Below are 12,243 nucleotides of genomic sequence, written 5' to 3'. Positions count from 1 at the left end.
GTCTCTTAAACTTTGATCTCATTGTTTGGGTTCTAATTGTTTACTCTGTGAATGAGCTAAGCTTCCTCTTGTTACAGAAAGTTGCATATTCCTTCAGTGACAGTAAGCTCCCTGCAAGCAAGAATTGTGTCTAGGAAAGGGAACCCTCCTGAACTGTTGGTGGGCATATACTCGGGGCTCTCCGCACGTATTTCTGCCCTCAGGCAGAGGCTGTTGCCTGGCACTGCTGGCTATCAGGGAATCCAGCAGACAGAGCAGATGTCTTTTACATGTCCACACGTGCAGTCACATGGTATTTGACTAAACCGAATGGCCAATTAAATTCAGAATTAGATTGCCTTTTTCCTCTCATCTATTTGATTTACTATCAATCAATGTGGATTAAACAATCGATTCTCAAAAAAAAAAAAATCATGTCTAGGGACTTCCCTGGTGGTCCAGTGGCTAGGACTCCCGCTTCCACTGCCAGGGGCGTGATTTCAATCCCTGGTTGGGAAACGAAGATCTCCCATGCCACACGGCACGGCCAAAAAAAAAAAAAATCATGTCTAACCTTTGCGATTTCCGTAGACATAGCAAAGGCAAAACCCAGAAGTGCTTTACTATTTAATGGCTCAGATAAAACGAGTGGTGGTGAGAAGAGTAGGGAAACTAAAATGTTTTAAAACATCCCCGTGATTTTAGGTCCCAGTTACCACAGAAAAGCATGAATTAGATATTCAGGAAGAGGGTTTTTTTTCCATTCATTATCAGTGATTTTTTTTTTTTTTTTAACTTAATGAAGTTTCCCAGTCTGAGGAGGTCTAGAAAGGATTCAGAACACATAGATTCCAAGCATTTGGATTTAAGAGACCTTTAGTTGTCCTCATAACTTCATAATGTAAGTAAGTAAGAGTTATTTTTCCTAGCCAGACTATCTCTTCTGTCAGAGGAGAGAATAGCTCTTCATTGAGAGATAAGATGTCTTGGCAGGTTTCTGAGACAATAATGGGCTTCACTAGATTCTAGGAAACGTAATTCGTGTCCATGTATAAATAAAGTGTCAGACATCTTAGTTGCCTCTAATTTGATGAACAAAACAGAGTGGCCTTGAGTCTCTTTTTAATGCATGGGCGAGAGGCAAATTTAGGCCTATCAGTTCAGTGGGGTTTTTTTTGTTGTTTTTTTAATGTTTAACAGGTTTTTTTTGTTGAGATACTGAGATAAGAATCTTCTAATTCTGAAATATATAAAAAAGTTTATAAACTTCACAATTTTTATTGATACAAATATTGACATTATTTATGGTGTCCTAAATAAAGTAATAAAAAAATGTAGGCTGTTCTCAACCTAACAATACATTTATAGTCTCTAAAACATGCTTATTATAGAAAGATAGAAAATACAAATAAGCTAATAAAAAATATCAGAATCACTTATTAGGACTTCGCTGGAGGTCCAGTGGTTAAGACTCTGTGCTTGCATTGCAGGGGGCATGGGTTCAATCCCTGGTCGGGGAACCAAGATCCCGCGTGCCACACGGCACAGCCAAAAAGAAAAAAGAAAAATCACTTATTATTCCATCATTCAGGACTAAGTAATGTAGATATAAACCTTTTGGCATATATATCCTACGGTGTATTTTTCCCCCTTTCCATATACATACATGTGTTGGCTTTTTGTTCTATAGAATAAAACTGAATGTACTTTTTCCTTGAACATAATTTTTATTGGTTGCATAATACATTTTACGGATGTAGATGAACCTTAATTTATATCAGATAATCTTTCATTTAACTCCCAGATTTCTATTGGTTTTTTTTTTTTTGATAAATTGTTTGACTTGCAAGTTTCTAAAGCCTTTTTCTTTAGAATAGTGCTAGAAATGATAGTTGATTTCCTGAGTTAACTCCCCAGATCCTAATTGATACCTGTCACATGGCTAAGCTTCCCTGCTGGACAAATGGTACTACAGTGATTAAAACACAGGATCTGCTTATCATTATTTCCATGGAGCTCTGTGTAATCCATTTACCACCTGGCATAGTGCCAGATACAATGGGCACTCAACAAAATCTGCATGAGTGGAAGCTGGGATTCCTTCTCTATCCAGGTTGTCGTGGCCGGAGCCGCCAAGTAGAACACATGGTGTTCACTTTCTGGAACGTGGGAAGAGGGATGTGGATAGCAGAGAGGGTGCGCAGGATAGCAGAATTCCCTTGTGCATGTCTTCGGCAGTTGTCAGTAATTCAGCCTTCGCAGCTTTGATAAAGAAAGTTCTGTGGAAAGAGTGTTTATCACTGGCAAAGTTGAGAGAGAAGGGGGAGGCAAAAGGTATACTGAACAACAAACTTGACCTTAATTGAAATGTATAAAACACTGTACCCAAGAGCAACAGAATATTCATTTATTTTACATACACACAGAACATTTATCATGTTCTAGGCTGTAAAACAAGGAATTGAAGGGCAGTTTTTTAAAAGTTGAAGCATATACCTACCATATCATCCAGCTATTCCATTTTCAGCTACTTATCCAAGAAGAAAGAAAACACATGTCCACACAAAGACCTGTACAAATGGATACATGAACGTTCATAGTCATTTTATTTGTAAAAGCCAAAAAACGAGAGATAACCCTGATGTCTCTTAAACAAGTGAATGGATAAATGAACTGTGAGTGTTCATACCACAGAATACTGCTCAGAAATAAAAATAGACTATTGTTACCTGCAGCACTGTGGATGAATCTCGGAATAATTATGCTAAAGTGAAAGAAGTCGGACGAAAAAGGATACCTACTTTATGGCTCCATTTGTATGAAACTTTAGAACATACATACTAATCTGTAGTGACAGAAGGCCGATGAGTGATTGCGTGGGGATGAGGATAGTAGGACAAGGTAGAAGGAAGATTAAAGGAGCATGAGATAAGGAAACTTTTTTGGGGATGATGGATATGTTCATTATCTTGATTGCTGTGACGGTTTCACAGGTTATACATATGTCAAAACGTATTGTAAAGCAAGATGTACAGTTTATGTGTCAATTATACCTCAACAAAGCTGTCTAAGATATAAAGAAGCAAATAATGAAAAGGCACTCATGATTCTGGGGCTGTTTACTTGATCGTAGTGTTTATTGTACACCTACATGCAAACGGCATTACAACTGAGCATTGATTTTTTTTTTTTTTTTCCTTTGAGTAGTAACGTGATTTATAATGAGAAACTCGATCATGTTGTATCAGCTTGAGTAGAGAAGAGGAATAGGAAACATGGGGGTGAACCCGAACTCATAAAAACAGAGTAGTTAGTTCCCTGGATCTGGAGGGTGAGGAAAATGGGCAGATGTTGACCTAAGGATACAGGCTTCCAGTTAGAAGCTGAGCAAGTTTTGGGGAATCTAATGCACAGTATTGTAAGTATATTTAAGGTACTGTATTATAGGTGTACTTGAAAGTCGCTGAGAGGAGGGCTTAAGTGTTCTCATCTCAAAAAGAGAAATGGTAATTTTGTGGTGTGATGGAGGCGTTAGCTAATGCTGTAGTGGTAAGCATTTTGAAATATACATAAAAGTTTATTAGATCAAAAAGTACATTTGAAACGTAATATTATGTGTCAACTATATCTCAAAGCTGGGGGGTGGGTCTGACTAAAGACTCACTAAAATAAGTAGAAACAAAATGTGGTAGTGATGATGATTCAGTGTTTACTCCTTGCCTATTGAATCAAGACCATATTCCTGAGCCGATGACGTCATCCCCCCTCGGTTTGATCTTCCACTACCTGTTCACTTTTGGCTCCCCTTCTCCCAGAATCCACTGCGCTATCATCCCCTTCTTCATTGCCTTGGTTAATGCTTTTTATCTGCCTGTGCCTCTTCCCCACCTCACCTTTTTATATCTATGTGGTAAAATCCTACCTATCCTTGAAGTTTCCATTCAGATGCCCACGCGTTTACTCTGATCCTCCCAGCTTGAAATGTCATCTGTGTTCTGTATTTTAGCACACATTAAGTACGTATTTTGTACCGTAGCCCTTACGGTACAGACAAGTCTGCCCTGCTGTTTCAGAACTGAACAGACACAGGGTTATGCATTTGGCTACTATTTAGACACATTTCAATTGTTTAATAAACTTCTACATTTATTAAAATTACTGTAATTATCAATGCCAATGAAGGAAGCAATGACAAGACAAAGTAGGACAAAAAAATTGGTTCAGTTGTATTTTTGAACCACATTCTGTGTTCATTTGATTAGAGCAGAGGGGAGTGGTAGATTTACTGTCCTCATGACATTTTTGTTTTCCTTAAGCTAATGTTTTAATTATGGACCCTCTTTTTTTTTTTTTTTTTTTTGCGGTACGCGGGCCTCTCACTGTTGTGGCCTCTCCCGTTGCGGAGCACAGGCTCCGGACGCGCAGGCTCAGTGGCCATGGGGTGAGCTATTTTATGACTGTCCACTCCCTTGATCACTTCTTGTATTTATCTTTCAGGTCCGGACTCTCTTTGTCAGTGGTCTCCCTCTGGATATCAAACCTCGGGAGCTGTATCTGCTTTTCAGACCATTTAAGGTACCTTTTCTATCTTTCAGAAATTGTAAAAGGAGACAAAGAGTGTGTGTATAAGCTTCCTGGGGCTTTTTGTAGAAAGAAATGAAATGTCTGTGAAAGCACTGTTTTTAAAAGGTTAGTGAGTAAAGGAGATTTGACAACTCGGTCCTAATATACATTTTCACTTTGGAAGGACTGAAACTGCCTTTTGTCCTCCCAGTAGCTAATCTGGAGAAGTCTCTTACCGACGTGGACATGCATCTGTTTCTGTTCTACAGAACAGCTTTAGTGTCCTCCCTGTTTATCCTCTTGCCAATTAGGGGTGTTCTTCTGAGTACAGATCACCAAAAATACTATCAGTGACTTATTCTGTATTTATATTTCAAATGCAGTAAAAGTCAAGCCCTACCCCAAGGAGGTTCCTTATCAGTTGAAATACTGCTGTTAATACTATTAGGTTAAGTAGGCTTTTATGAACTAGACTAGGAACCTAGCACCATTATTTTTGCCATGGGCAAAATGTCCAAAGTTGCAAAAACAGTAAAACAAAATTTTAAAGAAATGCTTGGTATGAGTTGAGGGAAATCTTTCCTGTTGCTTCGTGAAATATTTAATGCAAGTTGTCTGTCCATTGTGACTATCAAGATAAAACTACTTTAGAGATAATGAATGTAGCTGGGATTGAAAATTTAACAGGAAATTGAACTAAAGCTGAAATAACCATGCTCCAAGGAGAAACCTTGAAGGTTAGCCTTTGGAGGGTAGGGTAGGGTAGGGTAGCTGGGGCTGGGCATGATGTGGGCTGAAGGCTTTGGCTCTCAAGGAGTGAACCTGGAAGTCATGACAGATTCAGGGCCTGTGTCTGGCCTGGTCACGTCACCTGAGGACATGTCAGCAACAGTGCCTGGCCGGGGCCACACTTACGATCACGTGATGGGCCATCTTGATTGATGGTTAAAGATCCATCCTGATTTGAAGCAGGACCCCAGCCACAGAGGCAAGACAGTTTGAGGGACAATATCTAACTCCTTAGGGGGAGAGAGTAGGATGCGACAGCTGAAAACAGTTGGGTAGTAGAAGGAGAAGGATGGTTGAGCAGGCAGTGAGTTAAAACCAACCAAGATAAAACAGTCTAGTTTATGTGCCCCAAAGGCAGCGTGTAATAATGGACATAACTCCATTCTGACAGCTCTCCTTTTAATGCAACAATAATGATGACATTACAGAGGGAAGCAGAAAGGTTAGCCATGAGGTTGGCTAGAGGAAGTGGGAAAGAAAGAGAAGGTATTGTGGGGAGAGTGCCAGCTTTATAGAATTTCCTGCGTTTCTTCTGCAGGGTTGTAGTTTTTACTGTCTGTCTCTTCTGTAGGATGAGGACTTTTTAAAGCCAACTGATCCTCGTATGTATCCAATAGTATGTATCCAACATAACATAAATAGTTATGTTTTTGTATACATACAGAGAGATTTAGCCAGCAAGCCCCTTAAGAATTATTATCTCATTTAATTCTCATCACAGTCCTTTAAAGTGGGTTAGCCTCATTTTTTTCAAATAAAGAAAATGAAACTTGGAGCAGTTGAATACATTTTGCTCAAGTTTACACACATAATAAATGGCACGGCCAGGATTCAAACCCAAGCAGTCATCCCTCATCTGAACGATTATTTGATACTACTTCTCTTTTTGTGACTTGAGAGGACAGTATATCCCTACTAGTGGTCTTTTACCTGAGTGAAATATCCATTTGTCCTTTGCCTCTGAGGCCTTCAGGGTGTTTAAACCTTCAGGTTTTTCAGAGGGTGAGAGCACCTTGAAAAAGGAAGAGGCAGGGCTGTGAATCATGACCTCTCTGGCTAGAAGAGCTCAAGGCCTTTGAGGTAAAATGTTTACAGTAGCTAATTAGTAACATAGTTCTCTGCTGGGAAAATAGGAGGATGAATCAGTCCCAACATGCTGCCCAGAAACCCAAACGCTGAAGTCAGGACCCTGGTACATTCCTACTAACCCTCTTTTAATTAAAGTCCCCAGAGTCTGACCCTCGTCTGCAAATCTGTCTCTGCACCAATACGTGTGGTGGTCAATCATGTCAAGTGTTGTTTTTTCCCCTCCTGTGTCATCCATCAGTGCAAGCTAACAGTCATTGATTATTTTCAGAAATAAACAGACTTTGTTATCCTTATCCTGGGGAGCCAGGAGGGCTTAAGGGAGGGAGTGAAAGGAGCGTTTCCATCTTCCTTGAGGATGAGCTGGAGTAAAAACCCAACAGGGAATTTTCACATCTCCCAATCAGAATACCAATGTGAAAGACTGATGGCTGCAATAAATAAGCAAAAGAACTCAACAGATTTTAGCATCACTGCCTATTTAACCTTTCCTGGAAGTTTTGAAATTTTCATTAAGTTCTACCAAGTACGATCTTAATGTTTTATGGTTTTATAGCAAATATATGACCAAGTCATCGCACACTCTGACCTTCCTAACTTAATTTATCCCCTTCCCTCGCCTAGTTCTATAAAATGAAAAAGACCTGCTGTTGACAGACACCATTTTCCTATGCGTAAGTGCATTCATGCACTTACGTTTCTTTTCTGAATTTCATAAAATATATAGAGATAAGAAACGTAAGTGCATGAATTTCAGGGCTTGATTTCTTTTAGGCCCAAGTATGCAAAGATTGGCGTATACATCATGCGTGCGTGTGTGTATAAAATTTGTTTTCCCAATGAACAGGCATTTGTGAGAAGAGTTGGTCAGTAGTCATAAGGGACTCATTTTCACTTGAACAGGATGCTATTACAATTGATCTTTTCTCCTATTACTCTTTATTTCTGGTCTAAATTTGGTTCTTTATTTTCAGGGCTACGAGGGTTCTCTTATAAAGCTCACATCTAAGCAGGTAAGAATTTCAGACTTGCACATAAATGATCACGTCCACAGTAAGTTTGGATTGGCTTTCTTCAGGAATGTTACTAGGGCTCGACATTCTTTTTTTATTTCCATTAAGATTTTATTTTGTTGTTGTTGTTGCTCTAAAATTAAGGGTGAGATTGCTTAGGAATTAGCACAGGAAAGTGATTCCTAATTCCATAGCCTCCAGCTAGAGTGTCTGAGTCTGTCCTCAAGGAAGGTAAATATAATGCATCCAGCATAGTTATATTGGGATTGATCTGTATATTCAAAAGAAATTATTATTATCCAAATTCACTTTTATTGCCAATTTTTTCCTGGGTGTTTTTTTTTGTTTGTTTTTGTTTTTTTGTAAAGTTAAACAGGCAGACTTTTCATTCACAATCAGTATGGGAATTTGATGATGAAGAATCAGCCTGTCTCTTAAACCCTTAATAACCGCAGGCAGAGTCTCAGGTCTAGAATGGAGCATAAAAGGTACAGAATGGAGGTAGTAACCAATGACCCTGATAGTTTCTGCAGGTGTCTTGAAAATTTGTAGCTATGTGCTTTTTTTTTTTTAAATGCTGAGCAACCAGCATCCTTCCTCTGGGTCACTTTTCATCTCTCAGTAAGGTATTCTCTGGTTCATCAGAGAATAAGCTATGTTGCAACCATCCTTCTGGACTGAAAGATACTGAGTCCAAAGGAATTGTGACCCCTCTCTTTAGTTGGAACAGTATGGTTTATACACCTAATTAAACACACAGCTTTTTAAAGGCATCCCTTGGGATTTGAGATTAAAATGTTCATGATATAATTTTGATCATGCAGTGAGAATACAGGGCTTTTATCATTGTGTCATTATATTCCTTGCACTTACAGTGTACCAAAAGGTGATTCGGTTCTCTTTCCATTTTAAAAGATGAAGAAACTGAGGTACAGTGAATTCAATTTAGGAAAGTAGAGCCTTTCCACCCAAGTTTTCCTCTGTTCCCTTGTTCACTGCTGCTCACCTTCCAGCCCCTTCTAGATTTTTTTTTATGATTCTCTAAATCTCCAGCTGTGCCCTTGAAGAACCACCCTCACAATCCCTTTGATTCATGTTAGAAATTTGGCTAAGCCACTGAGTCATGATTCTTCTGGACTGGCTTTCTTGTTTCTACCCATTGCCTGTGGTGATTTCTGTATCTTAGCTCTTCAGTTTGATATCACCTTTGACCCAGAAAAATAGACACCCCCAGATATCGTGTTCTTCATATTTTTTTTTCTTTCCTTAGCCCGTAGGTTTTGTCAGTTTTGACAGTCGCTCAGAAGCAGAAGCTGCAAAGAATGCTTTGAATGTAAGTACTAATGGTGTTAATCTTTGGGGGCTTCCTTATGAGGTGGTGGGAAGTAATAGAACCTCTTTGGACAGGAAATCAAATGGAAGGAATAGGACTGCTTGATCTAACAGCAAGGGATTCATTAATTAGCCCTCTAAGGAGATTTTTCCTAAAATTGTGGTTCGATGTGCAAACTATTAAGTAACACGTTGCTCTTCTCTAGCTTCGACTGTAGGGCTCAGAATACCCGATGATGTGGGTCTTTATTCAGCCCAGTTACATCCCATGGTAACGTACAGTTCAGTTTGGCCATCGTTATACTCTCAGTGGCAAAGCCTAAGTCAAGAATAGATGAAAATCTTGGCTTTCCTTAACACGTGAGGTTTTTGTTTAAGGTATGTGGCTTAAAAAAACAAATTTACAGGTTGTAGTCTTTATTCTGATTGATAAAAAACTTGCATATACTGCTTTCCCAGAAGACATTCTGCATTGTGGTATAATAAAAGATAGTCGACTATAATTGAATAGAGATACCTGTATTTGGTTTGTAAGCATTTTGTAAGTAGGTTCTGCTTATAAGCAGTATCATATGATATTTGTCTTTCTCCATTTGACCTACCTCACTTAGAATGGTATCCTCTAGGTCCACCCATGTTGCTGCAAATGGCATTATTTCATTCTTTTTTTATAGCTGAGTACTACTCCACTGTATATGTGTGTCACATCTTCTTTATCCGTTCATCTGTCAGTGGACATTTAGGTTGTTTCCACGTCTTGACTATTATGAATAGTGCTTCTATGAACATGGGGGTACGTGTATCTTTTTGAATTATCGTTTTGTCCAGATATATGCCCAGGAGTGGGATTGCTGGGTCATATGGTAGCTCTACTTTTAGTTTTTTGAGGAACCTCCATACTGTTTTTCGTAGTGGCTGCACCAATTTGCATTCCCCCCGCAGGAGGCATCTTTCTAAATGCGGAAATATTCTGGGTCCTTCTAAATTGAAGTCTTCACCAGCTTCTTTTTCTTGTCCTTATAAAGGAAATAACAGCAGCTGAAGCTTGTTCACTGAATGGGCTTTCCATTGCCCTTCATCGTCTCTGCTCTGGGTAGAGACATGTCACTGACCCACTGTCTGAAAAACAGTAGGTTTTTACGGTGGGTTGTTTATAGCTTGATCTTTTTTAACAGAAGTTTATTTTTTAGATGTTTAAATGGTCATAGTCAAACTGTGTTTCCTTGCCTTACTAGGCAGAGCATAGCTAACATCATTTCACTTTTTCTTAGTACTGAGGGTTGTATCATTACACACAACCGGTATTGAGACATGCAGTAACATTGTGATAGAGGTGTTTAAGCCCATTCCTGTGCCAGCTGGCCCCAGCTCATTATGCTCTCTTGTCCTAAGGTCTGGTTTTAGGCTCAGTGTTTGTTGCTCATATATTAATAACTTGGGAAGAACTCCAAGTGAAACAGGTCTCGTTCTGTTCTATTCTGTGGACCTAGGAAGAGTAACTCTTAAGATTTACCTGTGGCGTATTATACCTGAGCTTTCTTCTGCCCAGAGGTTGGCTTGTGAGTTTAGAGCATCTGTTAAGGTCCTGGGTCATCTCTTTCTCGATATTTTTAAGTTTTATATAAAAGTATTAGAGGTTTTTGTACCTTGGAAACTGTCCTGTTTCAGTTAAGAGAACTGAGACCAGAGAGGATGGATGGCTCGGTCAGAAAGTACAGGTTTAGAGCTACAACTAGAAGGAAGCCTCCTGTGTCTTAGTTCTGTCTACTTTATGTAACTTCTTGCTGTTTGCGTGTTCCATGGAATTGCTGCAACGACAGACTGTTTAAATCACACTGTCTAGGACAAATGCCCACAGTAAAGTTTGGTGCATGACCGTGGAGCAGGGTTTCTTCTCTCTGCAGAGAGAATGGGCCCATTCGGGATAATGTATTTAATTATGAAACCGCCACATCTCTGTGACCCAACATGCTCTTTTCACGATCATTTTTTCTAACCTGGTGAATTAAAAACATCCGATGCTCATAGCCATTACAAAATTTTTTCCTCATGTCATTCGTCCAGCTTCTCTTAAAAGCTTTTCCTCACATTCCTTTGGGGGAAAGTTCCATGTTGTAATGTTTTGTTTTGTTCCACTATTGAGAAACGTAAGCCTCAATCCAGTAAGTTCCTCTATATAGAGTAGTTCAGAGTGTTATAAACCACTTGTCCATGTTTAGAGCTTCTCTTCTTATTGTTTCCCTGTCTTGGTTCCTGTCTGGTTCAGTTATTAGTATTAAGTCTTTTCCCAAAATGACTTTAAATGATTTTAAAATCCATTTTCTTCCATTTTTGGAGTATGCTTTAGTCAGTTTGATAATTTTATGGAAAAACATGCTCAGATTGAATTAAGTGGTAACACTGAACTTTTATCAGGGTGTTCGTTAAATCTTCTAAAGTAAATACAGTATATTTTGGTTTTATAGCAAAAACTCTCAAATTAAGCTAAAAATAACCCAAACCCAGACTTCCCTTCAGGTTATCTGTGGTCGCATTAATCCATATGACTAGAAACCCCATCCATTCTTTAACCCGACAGCAAAATATCTAACCTATCCTTTACCCTTCACACACAGTTGTAATTTCTATACCAGCAGTTTTCCATTTTCCATGCTAATGGAAGGGGGAGCTGATAATCCAAACTATCAAATTATTTTTAGGATTTGTTTATAATTTTGGAATGTAAATCAACTACAGTGATATTGACAGTTATAGTCTGGTTTAGTAAAAATTTGATTTGTGGAAATTTTAAGAAGAAACACACACAGGAAGCAAGGCAGGCCTGGCAGTAAGGACCCTGAGCAGAGGTGGGAATAAGCCATCTCTGGCTCTTCCTGCCAACTATGAAAACCCCAGTGTTGCCGTTGTTGTGTAGCTGAAATCGTGTTTTCGTAAGTAAGAAAGACTGCAGGCCTGATTGTGTACACTTCCATGACAGGCTTTGTCTTACGTTGGTGTTTGAGATTCACTCATGTAAAGTATTTAAAAAGGTTACGTGTGGCCTGTTGAGTATATGTGCCATTTTGATTGATAGCCCTCCTCCCCTAATTTTAAATAGTTATTGGCTTAGGTTTTATCATAGGCTTTATTATAAGTTTATCAGAACTAAGGAAGTCGGATGCAAACTAGGTGCATTACTACAGATTGCCTTCACAACTAAACATTGCTTAGGCTGTCACAATAATTTGCTTTACTCTCAACCTAGACTCACTGATGTTAGTGATCTCCAGTTATCATGGCACCCTCAAGTCTATTGGGTTCTTTTATAAGTAGCTTTATTGAGCTATAACTCACCCATTTAAGGTATTTAATTCAGTGATTTTGGGTATGTTGTTATTTTTGAGTATATAAAACATATATAACAATTTGACATTTTAATGATTTTTTTAAGTGTACATACAGTTCAGTGGCGTTAATACATTTACCATGTTGTGCAACCATC

The 12,243-nt window shown here is 38.8% G+C and overlaps 1 protein-coding gene across 3 annotated transcripts in view; it reads left to right on the top strand.

Moving 5' to 3' along the window:
- Positions 1-12,243, top strand: part of RBPMS (RNA binding protein, mRNA processing factor) — a 187,251-nt gene that overhangs the window by 75,264 nt on the left and 99,744 nt on the right. For all 3 annotated transcript variants that reach the window (XM_065899843.1, XM_065899841.1, XM_065899842.1), the window contains exons 2-4: positions 4,477-4,554; positions 7,392-7,430; positions 8,701-8,763. In XM_065899843.1, coding sequence (XP_065755915.1) covers positions 4,477-4,554; positions 7,392-7,430; positions 8,701-8,763 — 180 coding nt within the window. The remainder of the gene's footprint in view (positions 1-4,476; positions 4,555-7,391; positions 7,431-8,700; positions 8,764-12,243) is intronic.

The sequence above is a fragment of the Phocoena phocoena genome, chromosome 21 (genome assembly GCF_963924675.1).
Source record: "Phocoena phocoena chromosome 21, mPhoPho1.1, whole genome shotgun sequence".
NCBI lineage: Eukaryota > Metazoa > Chordata > Mammalia > Artiodactyla > Phocoenidae > Phocoena > Phocoena phocoena.
The sequence above is the reverse complement of the archived record's forward strand: the minus strand, read 5'-3'. Positions and strand labels throughout refer to the sequence as shown.